This window comes from Myotis lucifugus, unplaced genomic scaffold (genome assembly GCF_000147115.1).
Source record: "Myotis lucifugus unplaced genomic scaffold, Myoluc2.0 scaffold_2, whole genome shotgun sequence".
In the NCBI taxonomy this organism is placed as follows: Eukaryota; Metazoa; Chordata; class Mammalia; order Chiroptera; family Vespertilionidae; genus Myotis; species Myotis lucifugus.
The window spans coordinates 18,104,724-18,125,833 of NW_005871050.1; the positions used below are offsets into that span (position 1 = coordinate 18,104,724).

General features: G+C 38.1%; 1 protein-coding gene across 6 annotated transcripts in view; it reads right to left on the reverse strand.

Annotated features, from left to right (window-relative positions):
• DOCK11 (dedicator of cytokinesis 11) overlaps window positions 1-21,110 on the reverse strand; it is a 190,179-nt gene that overhangs the window by 63,703 nt on the left and 105,366 nt on the right. For 5 of the 6 annotated variants that reach the window (XM_023758478.1, XM_023758474.1, XM_006082189.3 and 2 more), the window contains 9 exons: window positions 20,243-20,361; window positions 18,686-18,755; window positions 18,480-18,605; window positions 17,771-17,842; window positions 14,543-14,689; window positions 11,719-11,802; window positions 10,808-10,919; window positions 10,234-10,272; window positions 8,655-8,833 (listed from right to left, as the gene is read on the reverse strand). In XM_023758478.1, the coding sequence (XP_023614246.1) occupies window positions 8,655-8,833; window positions 10,234-10,272; window positions 10,808-10,919; window positions 11,719-11,802; window positions 14,543-14,689; window positions 17,771-17,842; window positions 18,480-18,605; window positions 18,686-18,755; window positions 20,243-20,361 (948 nt within the window). The remainder of the gene's footprint in view (window positions 1-8,654; window positions 8,834-10,233; window positions 10,273-10,807; window positions 10,920-11,718; window positions 11,803-14,542; window positions 14,690-17,770; window positions 17,843-18,479; window positions 18,606-18,685; window positions 18,756-20,242; window positions 20,362-21,110) is intronic. The other variant, XM_006082190.3, reaches the window with a different exon arrangement.

The following is a 21,110-nucleotide window of genomic DNA, read 5'->3' on the forward strand; positions in this document are numbered from 1 at the left end:
TAAAAAGGCAAAGGTATTAAGAGATACAAATTGGTAGTTATAAAATAGTCATGAGGATGTAAAGTATAGCATAGGGAATATAGTCAATAATATTGTAATAACTATGTATGGTGTCAGGTGGGAACTAAATTTGTCAGGGTGATCACTTCGTAAGGTGTATAAGTGTGTAATCACTATGTTGTACACCTGAAACTGATATATTTTATGTCAACTGTAATTTAAAATACATTTTTAAAAAGCTTAATAGGTATAAAATGTGTATATATTACAAATAAAGTTGGCTTCATCTATCAGTTTGAAGATTAAAAGCAGGCTAATATCAATAACAAATTAGTGAAGCATGAGTCTATTTATTTATACTTAAAGTCTCAGAATTACCACAGAACATTGTTGGTATTTGGATTTAAACACAATACAGAGTCAAATCACATGCTTCAAACACAACTACATAACATAAAAGGCAAAAGTTTATTTTTTAAATAAGATTGACCTATAAAGCAGATCATATTAGTCCTATTCTTTCACTCCAGTGAGGACTGAGTTTCATGAGAGCAGGGATCATGAGTCCTAGTCACTGCTTTATCCACAGTGCCTGGGCACATATACAGTAGCTGAATAGCAGAATGAATTAATGAAGTGAAAAAAGAATAAATTACTGTATTCACTCAAGAAACTTTTTTTTGCTTTGATTAAAACAGCAATTAAAATAATGTGATCTTAGCCCCCTAAATCAATTATAAAGCTTGGGAGATTGATATAATTGTAAATATGTAAATAAAGCTGGCCACAACAGTCTTACCTAATGTGAAACCTCTTAGACAAATTTATTTATTGCTTTTCTCAGCTATAGACATTCCTCACCAGATATGTGCATACACTCATATCAACAAAAACAGTGGTTTTCATGGCACAAGAGTTGCCCTCCATATTTGAGGACTTTAGGAGGCTTGTCTAGAGATTTAGATAAGACCTCTAGGGCACAATGGTCAACCTAGAGAACACAGATCAAAAGTATCTCATCTGACTTTAATCTGCATATTTGCATTTATTCTTGAACAATTTTTCGTGTTAATTGGCCATCTGCACTTCTTTTGTAAATTTCAGGAACCCATCTTAACAGACTTCTAATTTCTAACCCTATCAATAGTCTTATATCACTAGGAGATTCTGGTTCAGTAGGTCTGGGCTGGGTCCTGGGAATCTACCCCAGATGATGCTGATGTGCCCAGAGGTGTGAAAACATTGGTCTAGTCCAACTTCCTGTTCAAGGCAGGAATGGCCCTCATCCATATCCCTGACAAATGGTTAGTTTTAAACTGCTCCTTAAATACTCCAATTCTTTTTTAAAAAATATATTTTATTGATTTTTTTACAGAGAGGAAGGGAGAGGAATAGAGAGTTAGAAACATCGATGAGAGAGAAACATCGATTGGCTGCCCCCTGCACACCCCCCACTGGGGATGTGCCTGCAACCAAGGTACATGCCCTTGACCGGAATCGAACCTGGGACCCTTCAGTCCGCAGGCCGACGCTCTATCCACTGAGCAAAACTGGCTATGGCTCCAATTCTTTCATGGACTGTTAGAAAGGTCCTTTAGCTGATTTACTCTGTGAAGGTTCTACCTGCTAGGTATAGCTCTGTCCTTTGGAACTACAAAGAATAAGCTTACTTCCACTTTACATGGCAACCCTTTAAATATTTGGAAACAGTTACCATCAAGTGTCTTAATTCAGTCTTCACAAGGCTAAACAGCCCTTATTTTCCTTTATTCTTCACATTAGTGTCCTGGTGCATGGATTTGTGCACATTGAAAGGAAATTAGTCCTTCTGGTGCAGGGACTAACGCAGGCAGTTCCGGGTGGTGGCTGGCAGGGCGGGACTGGGTGAGAGATGGGCAGACACGCCCTGGAGCCAACCTCCCAAGGTCCCTCCCTGGCCAGTGGCACCTGGGGCAGCACTGGGGCATCTGTGAGTGAGCGGGGTCCTTCTCACAGGTGAAGTCCCCAGCCTGGCCTGCGGGGATCCGGCCAAAACCGGCAGTATGACATCCCCCTAGGGGTCCCGGAGTGCAAGAGGACATTCTGCAAAGTTGCTGTCACTCAGCAGCTCCTGCATTGAGCGTCTGCTTTCCCCTCAACCCCCCGTGGTCAGTATGTGTCATACCGGCCAGCCTTTTAGATATATATAGGTGGCTTTGGTTTCAAAATTTTTCACCATCATGACCACCCTTTCTTGACCATTCTCTAATATTACAGTGTCCCACTTAAGATTTGAGAGGCAATACAATATAGTGGGTAAGAGCATGAATTTTGGATTTTAGAAACACATGAATTCCAGCTCTCCTGTTACTAGTTATGTGATTGCGATCAAGTCACTTAATCATAGTTTTCTATTTGGTAAATTGGGGATGATAATAATAATTCATGTGAGTTATTTAATAGAGTGTCTGGCATAGAGAGTCCTCAATACATTTTAGCTGCTTTATTAATATGACAGCTTCTGGATCAGAGCCCATTTTAATTCTGATAGTGAGTGATCACTAGGGAAGGAGAGGCTACAGTTCTCTTAAGTGAACAGGAACACAGGAAAACATATAGTCAGTGAAAACTATATGGAAAGTTTTGCCTGCACAAAAGATAGACAATAACCTCAGAATCTATTAATAGAAATGGGTAGATAAATATAATAAGGTATATCCATATTTGCAGTGTACCATCATAAAATGGTACACTGCAAAGATCTACCTTTAGGGTATATTGTTAAAGGAAAAAAGAAAAATGCATAATGGTTTCTATTATACAGGATGGGGCAAAAGCAGGTTTACAGTTTTTCATGTGGAAAATGATACAATAATTAATAACAAGAATAAACTGTGTTTCATGTACTCACAACTTTAAATCTACTTTTGCCCTATCCTGTATATACATTATATATAGGCTAATGCCTGCATAAAGTAGAAGTATATATAAGAAAATGATAACAGTAGCTGCTTCTGAAGAGATAAATTGGAGCATGGAGGTAAGGAATGTGAGAAAGGCATTTGATTGATTGATTGATTGATTGATTTTTTACCCTGTAAACAGATTACTCTTTTTTAAAAAAGGAAAAAAAAAAGGATTTGCCCACAGCCCAAGTAGAAATTGCAATTCTCTTAGGTGTCAACATCACTTGCAGTGATTTACAGGAACTTATATCGACCCCAGAACAAATGTTAGACATTGAACATTCTTGTTCTGAATAGGAAAGATGTCTCCTGGTAATTATAAGAAGTTAGGAGATCTCCCATTGCAGTTATGAGTAACACATAATAGGGACCAGTGACACCTCAATAATTTCAATAGAGGAGGGGCTGAGGAGTGGCAATGTGGTTGGAACTGGGAAGGGGGAGGCTAGGAGATCTAGTCTCAAAGCAGCCTTTCTATAGAAAGCATTTTCTTTTCTTGACTGTGTATTTATTTGGAGTCATTTTGGGGGACATGATGATAGAAATTATAGGTACTTGAAGCTCTTCTCTCTCCCCTCACTTTGGCATCATTATTTGTATTTGACAAATGTCCTCTTACTCAGGCCATCTGTGAATTCTCTCGACCAAAGACAGAGAAGAATTGAAGCTTTGGTTAACCAGGCCCATGAAGCAAAGTTCTATTGGAGAGAATCCTATACTCATTCATACCTAAGTTTTTGAACAAAGAGGAAAGGGCTTTAAAAATCAGTGGGAGAGTAATGAGCTTGGCATTTTAATCTTTCCCATAGTCTAAAACCTCAAAACACTCAAACAGGCATAATATTTAACTTATTTACAGATAACAATAGCTGTGTGTGTGTGTGTGTGTGTGTGTGTGTACATATACTATTTTCAGAATTTTAAAAAGTATTTTGGACATTTAAAGAATGTCCAGCCCTGGCCAGTTTGGCTTGGTGGATAGAGTGTCAGCCTGCGGACTGAAGGGTCCCAGGTTCGATTCCGGTCATTGGCACATGCCTGGGTTGCGGGCTCGATTCCCAGTGCGGGGCGTGCAGGAGGCAGCTGATCGATGATTCTCTCTCATTATTGATGTTTCTATGTCTTCCTTCCTCTCTGAGATCAGTGAAAATCCTATCTAATAAAGAGGGAATGTGCAAATTGACCTTCACGCCTTAACAAGATGGCTGTACCCACAGTGAAGTCAGGGATTCCGTAACACAAGATGGCTGTGCCCACAGCGGAGGCCGAGTTCCTGTAAGGAGCCTTAATGAGCAATCAGCAGGGACCTGAGGCTGCGTGGCGCTGGGTCAGGCAGGGAACCTGAGGCTGCGCCCCCTGCCTGGTGGGGTTTGACAGGAAACCTCAGGCCACACTCCCCACCACAGCACCAGGCTGGGGGACCTCAGGCTGTGGCTCCTGCCTGGCAGGGCTTGACAGAGGACCTCAGGCTGCGCCCCCCCACCCCGGCACCAGGCTGGGGGACCTCAGGATGCACCCCCCACCTGGCAGGGCTTGATGGGGGACCTCAGGCCACGCCCCCTGCCCCAACGCCAGGCTGGGGGACTCAGGATGTGCTACCTGAGGTCACACCCCCCACCCAGCGGGGCTTGATGGGGGACCTCAGGCCGTGACCCCCACCCTGGCACCTGGCCGGGGAACCTGAGGCTGTGCCTCCCGCCCCGGTGCCAGGCTAGGCGACCTGAGGTCATGCCCCCCACCCAGCAGGGCTTGACAGGGGTGGGGCCGGCCAGGTTTGGATCTAGCCCAATGGAGGTGGGGCCGGTCAGGTCTGGGTCTTGTGCAATTTCAAGGTGCACGTGGGTGGGTGGGGACTTGACTCTGGTTCCTGTGGCATGCCTGAGACTGAGAGGAGGAAGATTTTCATATACATTTTACTAATTTTCTTTCACATCTGACACTTCTATTATAGAGAAAGGGCAAATAGCAATATTAAAATATTTCCTTTAATTAACTCCCTTTTAATGTGCACAAATTTCGTGCACCGGGTCACGTGTGTGTGTGTGTGTGTGTGTGTGTGTGTGTGTGTGTGTGTTTATATATATATATATATATATATATATATATATATATATATATATATATATTATTTTTAAAAAATGAATGTCCAAACATGTGACGTAAAATACAGATTGTCCCCATCTTATGATGGTTCAAGTTATCATTTTTTTTTACTTTGCAATGGTGTGAAAGCAATATGCATAGTAAATTACATGAGATATTCAATATCTGATTATAAAATAGGCTTTGTGTTAGATTATTTTGCCCAACTGCAGGCTCATGTAAGTGTTCTGAGCACATTTAAGGTAGGCTAGGCTAAGCTATGATGTTCGGTAAGGTATGTATTAAATGCATTTTCAAATTATGATATTTTCAATTTACAGTGGGTTTATCAGTATGTAACACCATCAGAAGTAGAGGAGCATTTGTATTTAAAATTCTACCTCTAGGTAAGACACTAGGGAAATCTCGTTTTCCTTCACTTTCATCTAAAGAGGTTGGGTAAGGGGGAGTGCAACTTCCTGCTTCACAGAAGGAAAGTTCATTTTGTACTTTTCCCATGAATCCTTTGAAATCACAGCTAAAAACATATTCCTCTACATTGCATAATATCCTTTTCCCAACTACTAGGCATAAGCAACAGTTAACCAGAATCCTATGGTAACTAGCGGTAACTAGCATTTTTAAAGGAGTGACTAAACTTGGTTGGAATGGATGGCTTTAAGATAGCTTTTCATTTAGATATATTATACCAGTTAACTGTGTTCATATCAACATTCACCAAAAAAAGGGGCACATAGCAGAGCAACCACATTAACTGAAAGAATGTTATTTTATTACAGTTATAATGTGACAAAATGCAAAATGCAATAAGTAATTAATAACATCTTAAAGGTGAGGAGTTTAAATCTACTTTATAATAGAATCACATAAATAAAACTAGCAAATATTGTAAGTAAAAGATTTAATTAGGCCAGCTGGTGTGGCTCAGTGGTTGAGCGTCGACTTATGAACCAGGAGGTCATGGTTCAATTCCCAATCAGGGCACAGGCCTGGGTTGCTAGCTCGATCCCCAGTGGGGGACGTGCAGGAGGCAGCAGATCAATGATTCTCTCTTATCATTGATGTTTCTATCTCTTTCTCCCTTCCTCGCTGAAATCAATAAAAATATATTTTTAAAAAATTTAATTAAAGAAATATAACTGGATGTACCTGTCAGGCATTTTCCGTTTATTATGGACAAATGGAAATACTGCAGAAAAAGAATAAAATCCATCTCCAAGTCAGCTTTCCAAAGTGATTACAATAATAAGGTACATAATTTTATTTATGTCCTATATAATAAAAGCTTAATATGCTAAGTGTCCAGTCATCTGGTTGTCCGTTCAACCAATCAAAGCGTAATATGCTAATGATATGCTAAAGCCCCTCAACTGCTCGCTATGATGTGCACTGACCACCAGAGGGCAGATGCTCCAACCCATAGGTTAGCTTGCTGCTGGGGTCCAGCCGATCGGGACTGAGCAAGATGGGCCGGACATGCCCTGGAGCCCTCCTGCAGTCTCGCCCTGGCTGGCCAACCTCCCACATCAACCCCCGGCCTCGATTGTGCACTGATGGGGTCCCTCGGCTTGGCCTGCACCCTCTTGCAATCCAGGACCCCTCAGGGGATGTTGGAGAGCCGGTTTCAGCCTGATCCCACAGGGCAGGCTGAGGGACCCCACTGGTGCACGAATTCGTGCACCAGGCCTCTAGTTTGAATGTAAAAACAAAGGAACACATGATTAATTATGAAACAATATGATGCTACCTTAAGCCATTTGATAGCAGGTGAGTTAGGTTATTCTAAATCCATATAGTTTGCAGTGTGCTTTTTCAAGCCCATAGAATTTAATGTTAATCAAATTTGAATATGTATGTTAAAGGTGCAGTTAATAAAAACTATAGCTGTGGCTTTCACACACAGACTCGTGTAACTTACATAAGGTTTACAGCCACATCCACATTTATTTAGTAAGAAATACTTCCTATTACATACTTTACATTTGACATACTTATATCTTATTAATCACTTATCAATAATATATTTATTTATGGATATGTATTAAGCTATATTTATAATGGCTATATATTAAGGTATATATTTGAAAGTGTTCACATGGCTATAACAGCATGTGATTTTTTTTGAAAAATCATAAATTGTTTATATAACAAATCAAGAAGTCGTTATGTTGTTCTTAAACATAACATGAGAAAGCAGTGGTTTTATTGTTTTTGTTTTTGTTTTTTTACTAAAACACTTTCAGTTCATTCAGGGAAGGCAAATACATTTTTTCACATTGTTTTTGTATTATAAAAACAATCCCATTTAGTTGTCAGAGAATGATTACTTTTTTCATTGAGGTGTCCATCTTTTAGATGTGAAATTGTCCTAAGTAGCTATCAAAATTTTCATCTGGGTATAAATAATATAGTAAACATATAGACTCTATTAAGAAAAAGGAGAGCATCTGCCAGTGAAGAGGACAGCAACACTGGGAAGCCACCCATGAAGTTCAGACTCAAAATCACATAATGATACTGAAACAGCGGGTCTATGAACAGAGTGCAGGGGAAGAATTGGTTGATTTGGCTAAAAAACAAAATCACTAAAAACAGTGCCTAAATCCACCAGTCTGTTCAGTCAAAATGGCTGACCCAGTAGCCCTGATAAATATTTTAACAAATGAGGATTTATAAGTGTCATGTCCTTCATCAAGGTAAAACCAATGCCAGGTCCAAGGACTGCTTGAGAAAGCCTTATTTCATGGACCATTCCAACATATCAGATCAGCATGCCCAGAATCCCACCAGATAGTCTATAGCATTTTCTATTGGCAGGTTCCAGTGTTGGAATAGCCAGTTTAATTTTTTTGTCTTACAACTCTATGGTAATAAACAGAGGGACTTCGACATCTTTCTAGATGTGTTTCATAAAGTTTGGCTTATATAACTTTTGAGGCATGTATACCAGTGAATAGTACTTTATGAAAAATCCCTTAACACTAACTCATAAATAGTAAGTGTTTTGGGGGTGATTTATATTTGGACATGATAGTGGCAGTCGGGGCAATGTGTTGATGTCCTGGAGAGCAAAATCAATCCACAGTAGTGCTGCCATTTGTGACAGAAAATGTTTATTTCCTCAGCCCCAGTGACAAAAGAAAAATGATTTTGGGGTGGGGCGGTATAAATAGGACATCTATTAAATGTAGTGAAGAAATTTATCAGGCCTAAAGAAACGATTAAAAGGAAGAATGAAATAAATTTATATAATGAAATAGAATATCCTACTTCTGATAAAACACAAATCAGCTTAAATTTCGGAATCTCAGTAGGATTCTAAGTGGCTATTTTCAACTGCAATTTCATTCTTAGTATTCTCCCAAAATCTTTACTCCTCAGAAAAGCAGGGCAAAATATGGCCAAAGGGAGAAACCAGTGTTTTCTTCAACAGTTAAGGAAACAATATTATAAAAACGAATCATTTGAAACAGAAATAAAACTTATTTATAAAAATACGTTCATCAATGCTCATAGTATTTTTCTCACAGAAAACTTCATCTTTAGTGCAAAATCTTAGCAGAAATTTATTAACATGATACTGATGAATTATATAGACATCCTTACCTTGTGCTGGTATCTAGTATCAAATGCATGTTTTATCAAAAGATTCTTTATGACAGAGATAGCTGTATATCTGATCTCATAATTGTCTTGAAGAGCAATGGAGGTTTCCCTCAGAAGCAGACCAACCAAGAAGTGATGCTTGCAATACTCATCTGATAAACTGTATTCAAGATTTGAATCTGCAGTACAATGAAATTTAAAGCCCATTTACAAAAATATTCCAAATTATTTTAATATTAAAATAACAGACTATAATTTATTACTTAGTAATATGTGATCATGCTAGCAGCAGGTATTATTTTATTAATGAATCTGAACAATTATTTTATCACTTAAATGAGCATGCAAACTTTTACAAGACATGAGCACTCATAATTAGGGCTAGATGATAGCCTTAATAATAATTTTAGTGGGTACGATAGTCCCTAGATTCTTTTTCCCATACTTCTTTTCAACTCTGGAAATCTTAGGATAGAACCTAGAATGAAAGAATACCATATTTGGCAATGTCTTAACATATTTCTTGATTATCTGAAGAGATTTAGTTGTAACTACAAATTGGAGTAATTCTATATAATAATACTTGATTTACTTATCTGTTTATACTTGCAAATTAGGAAAAGGAAGAGAAACTAGACAACTGAATCATTCTAACAGTACTATTGGCTGTTCTAGTAAATGTTACATATTGACCTGAATACAATGGGACACAAGAACAATAAGAAAAGCAGCCTCATCCCACTCCAATTCATCATCACGCAAATACCAACCTTTTCTCATAAAATCAATACTTCAAACTATGTCTTTCACTCCCTTTTGGATCTTCAATTCACTTTCAATCCCAGCTGCGAATATCCTGGTTGGGACTTGCCTTATAACTACTCAGCAGGGATTGTGATCCAGTTTAGTAATTTTTAGAGTGGATTTCTACCATATTTCCTGTATGCTTTAATTTAGTTAGGCCATAAAGCCGAAGGCTACATCTTCTATTTTGTTTTTTGGTCTCTTTAGCACTTGATATAATGCTATGCAGCTACTCCCTAGAAACCAAGCCAGCTGACTTTCTTCCTGCCACTGGCCATGCTCTTTTGTGAATCCCTATCACTTTCTATGCAAAAGGGCCAGTACTGACTAACCTGGGTGGCCTTATCTGGGTAGATTTTGCAATGGTAGTTTTTCACTTCAGTGATTTAAAGAAATCTATTCAGATGGGTTTACCCACGCCTTTAAAATTGTGCCCAAGCAGTCATGGCACAGGTCAGAGAAGCAAAGCAAGCATGGAAAATGACGCACACTTAAAGGACAGCTACCCTCTAGCCCCCATGCTGGCTTGAGCGAAAACTTGTTTTCTGACAATAATATTTTCAAGTTGATTCCCCTAGCAATCAACACTCAAAGCTTATCTTAAAAGCAAACAAATACATTGCCTCCTACATTTTATGGGTACATTAACTAAAGCCTCATTTTGGCTAGGGAGGATTTGAAAAGCAAACAAAGCCCCTGTCCATGTTAGCCATTCATCAAATCAACTGTTTTTAAAGAAAGCAAACTACTTTAGAGTGAACCGAGTTAAACCTACCTACTGAAGTCAAACGGTCCACCGCAAATGAAAAAAAATCTAATTAATATATGAAAAGAAAGGGGACAAATAAAAAACACAGTAACATAAGAATAGTGCTACACAACAAAGCATTCAATAAAACTAGCAATGGAGATAACTGAAGGCATTTCACAAATTTAATACATACATATTATTATTTAATTCTGCCTTTATACATTTCTTTTGATGCTCCTCTCAGCAGAAATGTATTGATATGATTTTCTTAATTCAGTCTCATACAAGAGTTCAAACACTACTACAGAGAGCAATTTTTCTAGTATCTAACATCTGTGTTTAAGCAACAATCTACTTAACACACCAGATTTCTTCATACTACAAATACTACCATACTGACACTCTGAAGGAAATGCAGAGTACTATTAACAAATCTATCTTCAGATAGTAACAATTCTGAGGTTACCTGTAAATTGACTGTTTTAACTAGAAAACATTATACTACACTAGTGCTAGCAAAAAAAAGAAAAGAAAAAAGAAAGAAAGAAGAAGAAAAAGGAAAACACAATTCTAAATGATGGAAAACGCAAATACCCACCTTGAACTCGCTGAAGTTTAGGTTTTGCAAATGCCATTGGCAAATTCAGAGGAATGTAATGTTCGTGATTGCAAATTGTTTGCAGGAATTCAAACTTGTATTCAGCCAGAACCTAAATGGAAAGAAATCATACACGAATACATATTTACTATTTTAATAACTAAATACAGAGTATTAATTTTCAAAAGAGAAGTGTTTAGTATTTTAAGCATACCTGGAGAGGTGACCTGTGCAGGAAAGAGTTAACACAACAGGCCTAAGACTGCTCTCCTTAAAAAGACTGGCTGGTCTTTGGCTGGCATTTGAGAAATTGGATTTTGAAACGTTTCCTTTATGATAAGGATGTACGTTCTGTGCCAGCGCGCTCAGACTGTCTGTACAAACAATGTGATTTATGGTGAACACCTGCTTTCCTTTCCGTTCCAAGACTCTGGAATTTTGACCAGCCTCCAATACATGAATTGCCCCCAGTAATAACCTTAAACCCTGAGTCTCAAATGGGCTTCCCTGAACAGAAACATTGAGTGTGTGACTGCATTTGCACTGCTGGAGAGAAGGTGTGCTGTGTGAGCCTTCACAGGAGGATGGGTGTGCCCAGGAAGCCTGCACACACACTGCCAAGGACTCCATTTGATGTCTTTTCCCTTATGATCCAGCTGAGCATCCTTGCTGTGTCACTGTAATGAATCTTAGCTGTAAGTACGACTACATCTACTAAACCACCAAACATGTGGATGGTCTTAGGGGGACCCCCCCCAAAAAAAACAATATTCCCTTCTTTGAAGTACAGCTATACTCAAAGTACCTAAATGGAAACAGCAGTCCCAAATCCTTCAGAGGACGATAAATGTCACCCTTAGCCCCACACTGTAATGTCTGACATTTATTACAGTTATGTTCTTATACCTTACCTTAGGATCTTTGGGGCTGAATCCAGATATATAGTCATTTATCAAATTGAAAATAAATCCTCTATCCATTAGTGTCAGACAGCGCTATAAAACCAAATTAAAATGAACAGTTAGTTGAGTAAGTCTGTCAAGTATAAGTTTTTTAAATTTTTTAATTTGTTTCACATCTACAGGATGATACTCTCTCTTTTACAGGAAATAGAGTAACAGCTTTCAGAGCTTTAGGTGACCCTAAAAAAGACAGTTATCGTTGGAATTGGAATGCAACTGTACAATTTTATAAATAAAATTTTATGTATGCACATATACAAATATATACATACATCTATATCCATACAAATACATATACATACACATTTATGTAATCTATTCAGCTGTACTGCCTCATTTTATTCAACTCTCAAAGTGTAAAGTGAGATGTAAAGTGGTCATTTAGCTATTGAAAGTGAGGCTTGCCTATGTAAATATTTCAGACCACAAGTTTTTCTTGGTGTCTTGTGAAGTCTTGGCTATTAAAATATTCTTCCTCTGTGACTGCCCTCCTAGTAGTTACATTTGCCTGCTGTCATTCTCCTAGTTAAGGCTCTTATTACCTTGCCAACTGAACAACTGCAGTGAGCCTCCTAACCAGTTTCCATGCCTCTCTTTCCATCCAAGTGCTTCCAGATTAATCTCTAACTCCAAGCCCTAATCATGTCACCTTCCTTCCTAAAAGCTTTCAAGAGTTCCCTTTAATAAAATTTCAAACTCCTTAGCTTAGCATTCAAGGATACCCACAGTCTTGTCCCAACCTACTTTCCAGTTTTATTTCCCAATACAGTTCATCTACTTATTATCCCCTCAAGATGTACTGTACAGTCCTACCTTTGGGTCTTTGCTCATGCCAGGCCTAGCTAGAAATTCTATTCTAACTTGTACCTAATCCTGCCCATTCTTCAATAGTCTGATGAAGTTCCATCTTCCTTACCACTTTTATCCACAGGTTCTTTAAATCACTTTCTTACTAGTTTTTGTTTTACTTATTATTTCCCTGTGTTTTCATCTAGATAGGACAACAGGAACTATCTCTTTTTCTTTATGTTCTCCATAGTGCCTAGAATATTCCTGTGAAATAGAAGGAACTCAATATTTGATTAATCAACCATTTGCATCTCACTTCTCACCTCTCCTTTCAACTTTCTCTGCCATTACCCTAGGTCAGATCCTCATCACCTTTCACTTCTTAGATTAATGAGGTAGGCTTCTATTTATTCATTAAACCAACAAAGAATTTGAGGAGCTACTGTGTTTGAGACAATGTATTACATTCTAGATAAATACAAATGTGAATAACAAGACATGGTCTCTACTCTTGTCCAATGATAGAGACAAATAAATAATTACAATACAACACAATAAGAAATATATGAAGAATGGGTAAAACCAAGAGGTGATTGACACTGAGTGGGGAGGCTAGGGAAGAGCTGAGCTTCTAAAAGATGAATGGACTCTGACAGGCAGACAAGGGGGAGGGATTTATCTTCTAATTGGTTGTCTTAACTGATCTTTTCCTCACTTCTTCCATCATACCAGCAATAAAATTATCCTCAAAAAAATCTTGGTATTTCTCCATTGTGTAGGAACCAAAATCTAAATTCCTTAGCTGGATTTTTAAGGCTTTCCATCTTCTGACACCAGATGGCCTTCCCAGCTCCACACACCCTAACCTGTCTGCACAGTGACGTTCTTGCTCACCCCTTAACAATGTCTGAATGTGCACATCACATCTTTGTTCATGGGATCCTCTACCTACAACACCTTCAACTCTTGTCATGGGGAACTATGCTTCTAGTCTCTGTTTACACTCCCTGGTTATAATCCCTCTCTTTCTCGTTTTCCTATTGTATTTTTTGTACTCTCATCACACTTTATCTTGTATATGCATTTGCATGTGATTACAAAGACAGCCTCTGGCATCTTTGAACCCTCACAAAGAAGGTGGACAAATGTTTAAACTCCATGGAAGAAAGTGAGATTTTACATTTCAGGTAGTCTCATCCTTAGTTCACTTTAAAAAGATATGTGGCTGTTTGGTTTTTATACACAGTCTTATGTAGTAGTGTTAAAACTATTTTAATTTTGGCAAAGAATGGTCTTATATCAGAAAATCATACTCTGGAGATCTGAAACCTAGCTGTGAATTTTTAATAAGAAAATGTTAGACATCTAACTGCTTGAATGGATTACTGACCATCAGGTTCTTAATGTAAGGTTGATACATGATAAAGAGCTATGACAAGAGGGGGAGTGGAAAGGAGCAAGTCAAAACTAAGTGCATTACAAAACCATGTCCCTTCTCTACAGCAAATCAAATAGTGTTGTTACCCTCTTTATAGCACTGCATTCTAGCATTGCCCTTACATGCTGATAACAAAACATAACAATATAATTCAAAGGCTTCAAGTTCAAAGGGCCAATTAGGGGTCAGAGGAGTGATGTAAATGGCATAGAGTGTCAGGGGTACTCTAAGGAGCATGGGGATTTTGGAACCTAACCGAAGACACTCAATTTAATATATTTGAAAAAACATTATGTAACACATGCCTCTAGCTAACCCACCAGTGTGGGACTGCTAATTTAATTAATTAGCTATTTCAGTGGGAAGAAAAAAATCATTTTGGCTGTTTAATAAAACTGATAAATTAATTCGCTTACAAGTTTCTCCAGCAGCCTTATAAAGACCTCGCTGAGTCTCTAGAAATTAGCTAATTTTTTCCCCTTTGGCTTTAAAGAAGATATTGGTGAAAAAGAATTTCTTACCATGTTCTGGCTGCCTTTAACTCACCTTCAGGAAGCTAGCCAAACTATAATTGACATTTCTGGACTCATCAGGAATCTCTGCATAGCGAATAGTCACATGGGGAATTATTGCAAGAAGCAAAGAATGTAAGACATGATGATATGCCTCAGGAAACCTCTGGCCTCTGGGAAGCTTAAATTAAACAGGCATAGAAAAATGTCAGTTGCAAAAGGTCTAAATCAAACGCCATTGTTTATTTTCACATACATTCTACATATACTAGTAAATGTGTATTTTTTAAAAATATATTTTATTGATTTTCTACAGAGAGGAAGGGAGAGGGACAGAGAGTCAGAAACATCGATGAGAGAGAAACATCGATCAGCTGCCTCCTGCACAATCCCCACTGGGCATGTGCCCGCAACCAAGGCACATGCCCTTGACCGGAATCGAACCCGGGACCCCCAAGTCTGCAGGCCGATGCTCTATCCACCGAGCCAAACCGGTCCGGGCGTAAATGTGTATTTTTCACTAGAGTATAATTTTTCTTCCAACTAAAAAATGACATATTTTACATTATTATAGGAACTATCTGGACTGCTAACAATTTAACTGGCTGAAATAATCAACAAGAATAGGTAATCATGACCTAACTTTACAATCATGTCCCTCAGATGCAGCCGCATCCCAGTTTTTCATCCCAATTTTTTCCTGCACCTCAATTTCAGTAAACCCTTTCTCTGAAAAGAATAATTAAAAATGATACATGAGGTAAATATTTATTTGTTTACAAGTCTTGGCTTTATAATTTCTATAACTAAGAAAATGTCTTTGTACCTTAAAACAGTTTGAAAACACAACTAAATGTATACACCATATTTCAGGAACACATCTATTGCATAAAGTGTTTTTAACCTTGTCTATGCCTTTGACCTTTCTAAAAGAAAGGTTATTTCTGATTTGGTACTTGTTACTCCAAATGAATGTTTTCAACATGGACATTTTAAAACCATAAGACAAATGGAAAGATTCAAAGATAATACATTTTACATGGCAAACAACTAATATGAAAGAATCTAGGTAAAAGAGCCTCTCAAAATTAGACTTTAAAAAATATGAACTGTCGGTTTGGCTCAGTGGTTAGAGCGTTGGCCTGTGGACTGAAAGGTCCCAGGTTCGATTCTGGTCAAGGGCATGTGCCTTGGTTGCGGGCACATCCCCAGTTGGGGGTGTGCAGGAGGCAGCTGATCCATGTTTCTCTCTCATCGATGTTTCTAGCTCTCTAGCCCTCTCCCCTTCCTCTCTGTAAAAAATCAATAAAATATATTTTAAAAAAATATGAACTGTCACCCGGCCAGTGTTGGTCAGTGGTTGAGCGTAAACTTATGAACCAGGAGGTCACAGTTCGATTCCCGGTCAGGGCACATGCCTGGGTTGCAGGCTTGATCCCCAGTGCAGGGCATGCAGGAGGCAGCCAATCAATGATTCTCTCTAATCATTGATGTTTCTATCTCTCTTTCCCTCTCCCTTCTGATATCAATAAAAATATATTTAAAAAACATGTCAGACCTCAGATTTATGCAATACATTAAATAATTTTTTTATTTTTCAATTACAGCTTACATTCAATATTATTTTGTATCAGTTTCGGGTATACAGCATAGTGCTTAGACCAGTGATGGCGAACCTTTTGAGCTCGGCGTGTCAGCATTTTGAAAAACCCTAACTTAACTCTGGTGCCATGTCACATAGAGAAATTTTTTGATATTTGAAACCATAGTAAAACAAAGTCTTATATTTTTGATATTTATTTTATATATTTAAATGCCATTTAACAAAGAAAAATCAACCAAAAAAATGAGTTCACGTGTCACCTCTGACACGCGTGTCATAGGTTCGCCATCACTGGCTTAGACAATCATATCCTTTCCAAAGTGTTCCCCCGATATTACTAGTACCTACCTGGCAACATACATAGTTGTAACTATATTCCCTATGCTCTACTTTATATCCCCATGACTATTTTGTAACTACCAACTTGTACTTCTTTGTTTGTTTTTAATCCTCACCAGAAGATATTTTTTCCATTGATTTCCAGACAGACTGGGGGGGGGCGGGGGGGGCTGACAGAGATAGAGAAACATCGACATGAGAGAGACACATCAGTTGGTTGCCTCCCACACACACCCATACCAGGACTGGGGAACCTGCAACCAAGACATGTGCCCTTGACCGGGAATCAAACCCGTGACCCTTGGGTCTGCAGGCCGATGCTCCAACCACATAGCAAAAGTGGCCAGGGCCCAACTTGTACTTCTTAATCCCTTCACCTTTTGTCACCCAGTCCTCCAACACCCCGCCCCTCTGACAAGCAACAGTATGAGTTTGTTTCTCTTTTGTTTGTTCATTTATATGTTCATTTATATTATTCATTAGATTCGACATATTACTGAAGTCATATGGTATTTGTCTTCCTCTGACTGACTTATTTCAATCAGCATAATGCCCTCTAAGTCTATCCATACTGTTGCAAATGTAAGATTTCATTCTTTTTTATGGCTGAGTAATACTCCATTGTATTACTTTTTTACCCACTCGTCTAATTATGGGCACTAGGTTTGCTTCCATAGCTTGGCTATTGTAAATAATGTTGCATTGAACATAGGGGTGCATATATTCTTTTGAATTAGTGTTTCAGGATTCTGCAGATATGCCCAGAAGAGTAATCAATGGATAATAAGGCAGTCCCATTTTTAACTTTTTTAGAAACTACCATACTATTTTCCTTAGTGGCTATGCAATACATTTTTAAAGAAAAATTTTCAAAGTGAACAGCATGGATGGAACTGGAGAGCATTATGCTAAGCAAAATAAGCCAGTCAGAGAAAGGTAAATATCACATGATCTCACTCATTTGTGGAATATAATGAATAACATAAACTGATGAACAAAAACAGATCCAGAGACAGAGAAGCATCGATCAGACCATCAAACCTCAGAGGGAAGGTAGGGGAGGGTGGGGGTAAGGGGGAGAGATCAACCAAAGGACTTATATGCATGCATATAAGCCTAACCAATGAACACAGACAACAGGGGGGTGAGGGCATGAGTGGGAGGGTGGGGGGTAATGTGGGGATAAGGACACATATGTAATAACTTAATCAAAAGAAAAAAAAGTGAAGGGCTAAGAGCCCTTAAATATAAAAGAGGCTTTGCATGTTATACAGTTAGCCTTCTTCATCTATGTTAAGTATTACCCTTGAGCCTACTTACCTTAATTTTATTTTCTTCCAACAAATATGTGGCCATAGACTTTGCAATGATTTCAAAGAAAAACCATGAGTACTAAAATAAACAAAGAAATAAAATCAATCTTCAATAGTTACCCAAATTTTTGAGCCTATGCAAAGTTTAACCAATACATATGGATCTTATCTCTAACATTAATAACATTTTAAAGGGATCTAAATTCACAAAGTTCCACAGAGTAACTTCAATTGGCAGAAAGATAAAGTACCTCAGAGCCAACTGTGATGTACAAATGGGCTTTTGGTAAGAACGTTTGCCTAATGGAAAATAATGACAATAATAAGAGCCACCATTTGAGTGCCTACTATGTGCCAGAAATGATGTCTTAAATGCTTTCTTTATATTTTAGAAATGAGGGATTGAGGCTCAGAGATGCTAAATAACAGCCCCAGGTCACAGAACTATTAAGTGGTGGATATATGATTCTAACCTACGTCTACATGATCCAAAATTTTTTCTATTATATATTTGACTGAGGGGGGAGTGTGAGGTGGGTGGGGAGGGTGAAGAGAATGAAATTCTGGAGAACTTGAGGGAAAAGGATGCATGGGCAAAGTGACAAGGAAAGTGAGGGTCCCGTGAAAAAAATGATGAAAGACTAGAACTGAAATGGGAGGATATCAAACAAATATTTTTCTGGCTGCTTTTTCCCTGGTGCATCCTGACCCCTTACCTTTAACAGTTTGTTTATTGCTAAAAAGTCTGCAGACTGTTTCAAAATTGCTATCATCGTAGTAGCCAGAATTTCATGTGTTAGCTGGGTCTGAGGAGCACTCGGTTTTTCAGGTCGGAAGCTATACTACAAATAAAGAAAATGAACCGTAAGGCAAAATTCTTCCACAAAATCAACTGCTCAGAAAGTAAGTTTTTTCCACAAACCTTTATGAAGGATCTCAAATAATTATCCAAGCCTTCTTCATGACACTGTGAGACGATATGTAAAAGAACCCTGAAACAACATTCACAGAAGCCAGCATGTCAGGCTAAAATTAATTACCACAGTTTGATTGTTAGATAAGACCTAAAAATTCCTATCACTGTCTGAATAATTAAAGGTGAGATGATTGCATAAGATATAATGATAATTTGGGTCTGATTCAAAAGAAAGATATTTCATTTTGGCATTCCAGATATTTCATCTCCTTTTTAAATCTCTACATTTGAAGTATGGTCATAGCTACTATATAGTAAAAGACGATGATTAAGGTAAATTCTGAAATTCTCTCTAGTGAGAAGAAATAGAAAAATAAAATGAACAGCATGTCAACAGATGGGATAAAAAGGAAGGGAAGAGATAGAACAGGTATAAGGACATGAACTAAAATTGGAAGTAAACATGAAAGTCATAGAAAGTTTTAAAGTTAAGAGATTAGTAGTGGTTCTCAAAATTTAGCATGAATCAGAATCACCCAGAGGGGAGACTGCTCAGCTCCCTCTCCCAGAGTTTCTGATTTTTTAAGGACTGAAGTGAAGTTCAATGATTAGCAGTTTAAATAAGCTCCCAGGTGATACTGATGCTGCTGGTCTGAGAACCACATTTTGAGAAGCCCTGGACTAGAGTAATGCTTCTTAAATTTCCAACCAGACCATCCCCAACAGCAAGCAGAGAAGAGCAAACAGTGTGCAGGTGTGTGTAATCTGAGTCCTGATGGTGCAACAGCAGAAGCAGCAAGGCCAGAAATATCCAGCACTGAGCTCACAATTTGTTTTTGTCTCCTGTTTTAATTTCAAAATCCAGGTACATTTTATGCTCTACTCTACAATATAACCATATCTGTTTCATATAAAAATAACACTCCCTTATCTTTTAAGTAAAAATTGATGGCTTAGGGCCATTCTGTCTAATATATGAGAGCCATTAGCCACAAGTGACTATATAAATTTAAATGGAATACAATTAAAACTCAGTTTGTCAGTTACACTAGCCACATTTCAAGTGCTCAATAGCAAAATGTGGCTAATGGCTACATATTGGACAGCACACGTGCATCAGTACGTTTCCATAATTGGAGAAAGTTCTATTGGACAACACTGATCAAGGGCAATGGTTCTCAAACTCTGTTGCATTATGGAACCACCTGAAAAAAAATTTTTTTTAAATACTAATAGAGTTCTACTGCCAGAGATTCTGGTTTCATTGGTATGAAGTGTGGTCTGGCAGAGGAATCTTTAAAAGCTCCCCAGGTGATTCTCCTGTGCAGCAAAGTGTTAGAACACCCCTGGTCCACGAAAGCACATTAAGTTTACCCTATGGCTTATGGTACCATCGATCCCTGGGGACACAAGTCCCCCCATCTGAGAAGCATGAAACTAAAGAAAACCAATATTAAATTTCTGATTTTGGGGTTCTCATTTGGAAGATCAATTTATATTTAAAATGAAGAAACGCAAAAGGAAACAAAACTTGCTTCTTTGTATTACAACACCAAAACTCACATGGTACAGTTGATAGGAACGTCATCTTCATGGGTCATGTTTGTGAGAACTCGGAAGAGTTGCATAAGAATTACAGGTAGAAACTGTATCATGACTGGGATCTCCATGACATGCAAACACTAAAATAAGTCATTATTAGTTATGAAAACAAACAGAAATATGATATAACTTGCAAATGTGAAACAACAAAAAAATTAAGTAATGAAAAATATTTTCACTAGAACATAAGCTCATTTAAATGGGAGCTTCATGGAACAGGGGACTTTGTTAATTATTTTATCTGCATCTCTATTTTGGCACTCAGAACTCATTAGTATATTTAATAGTAAATGCTTTACTAAAGTTAACAAGTGTAACTGAGATCAACAGGTTTTGGCATAAAGACAATTGACCTTTGGTAAACTAACACTCAATTGAGGAGAGAGCAGATGTGTTTGGAGGTACTGGAGATGCCTACTAGCCCCCAGCACTCAGTGTGTTTTACAAGGGAATGTGGGCCATCAGTTGTGGGATTCAATAAAGTATGTTTGTATATATAGTTGGCTTTCCACTGGCACCTTCTACAAAACTGAGGCAGTTCTGCATTCTAACACCCTCATAATACACTTCCTAGCACTCTGTCTCTAGTGAAAGGTGTGTTAACAAAAAAAAGGAATGTGTTCATATACACCCAAAAATGATACAAGCAGCAACATTTATAAAATTTCTTTCTTCCTCCCTTTCTCTCCACATTCACTCACTCATTTAAGCAACCAGCCAACCAAAAAAATGAAAACAAATCTCACTGAGCACCTCCTACTACATCAACTCAATGTTTAGTGCTATGGGAAATACTGAGATGGATGGAGACAAGCCTCTGTGCCTAAGG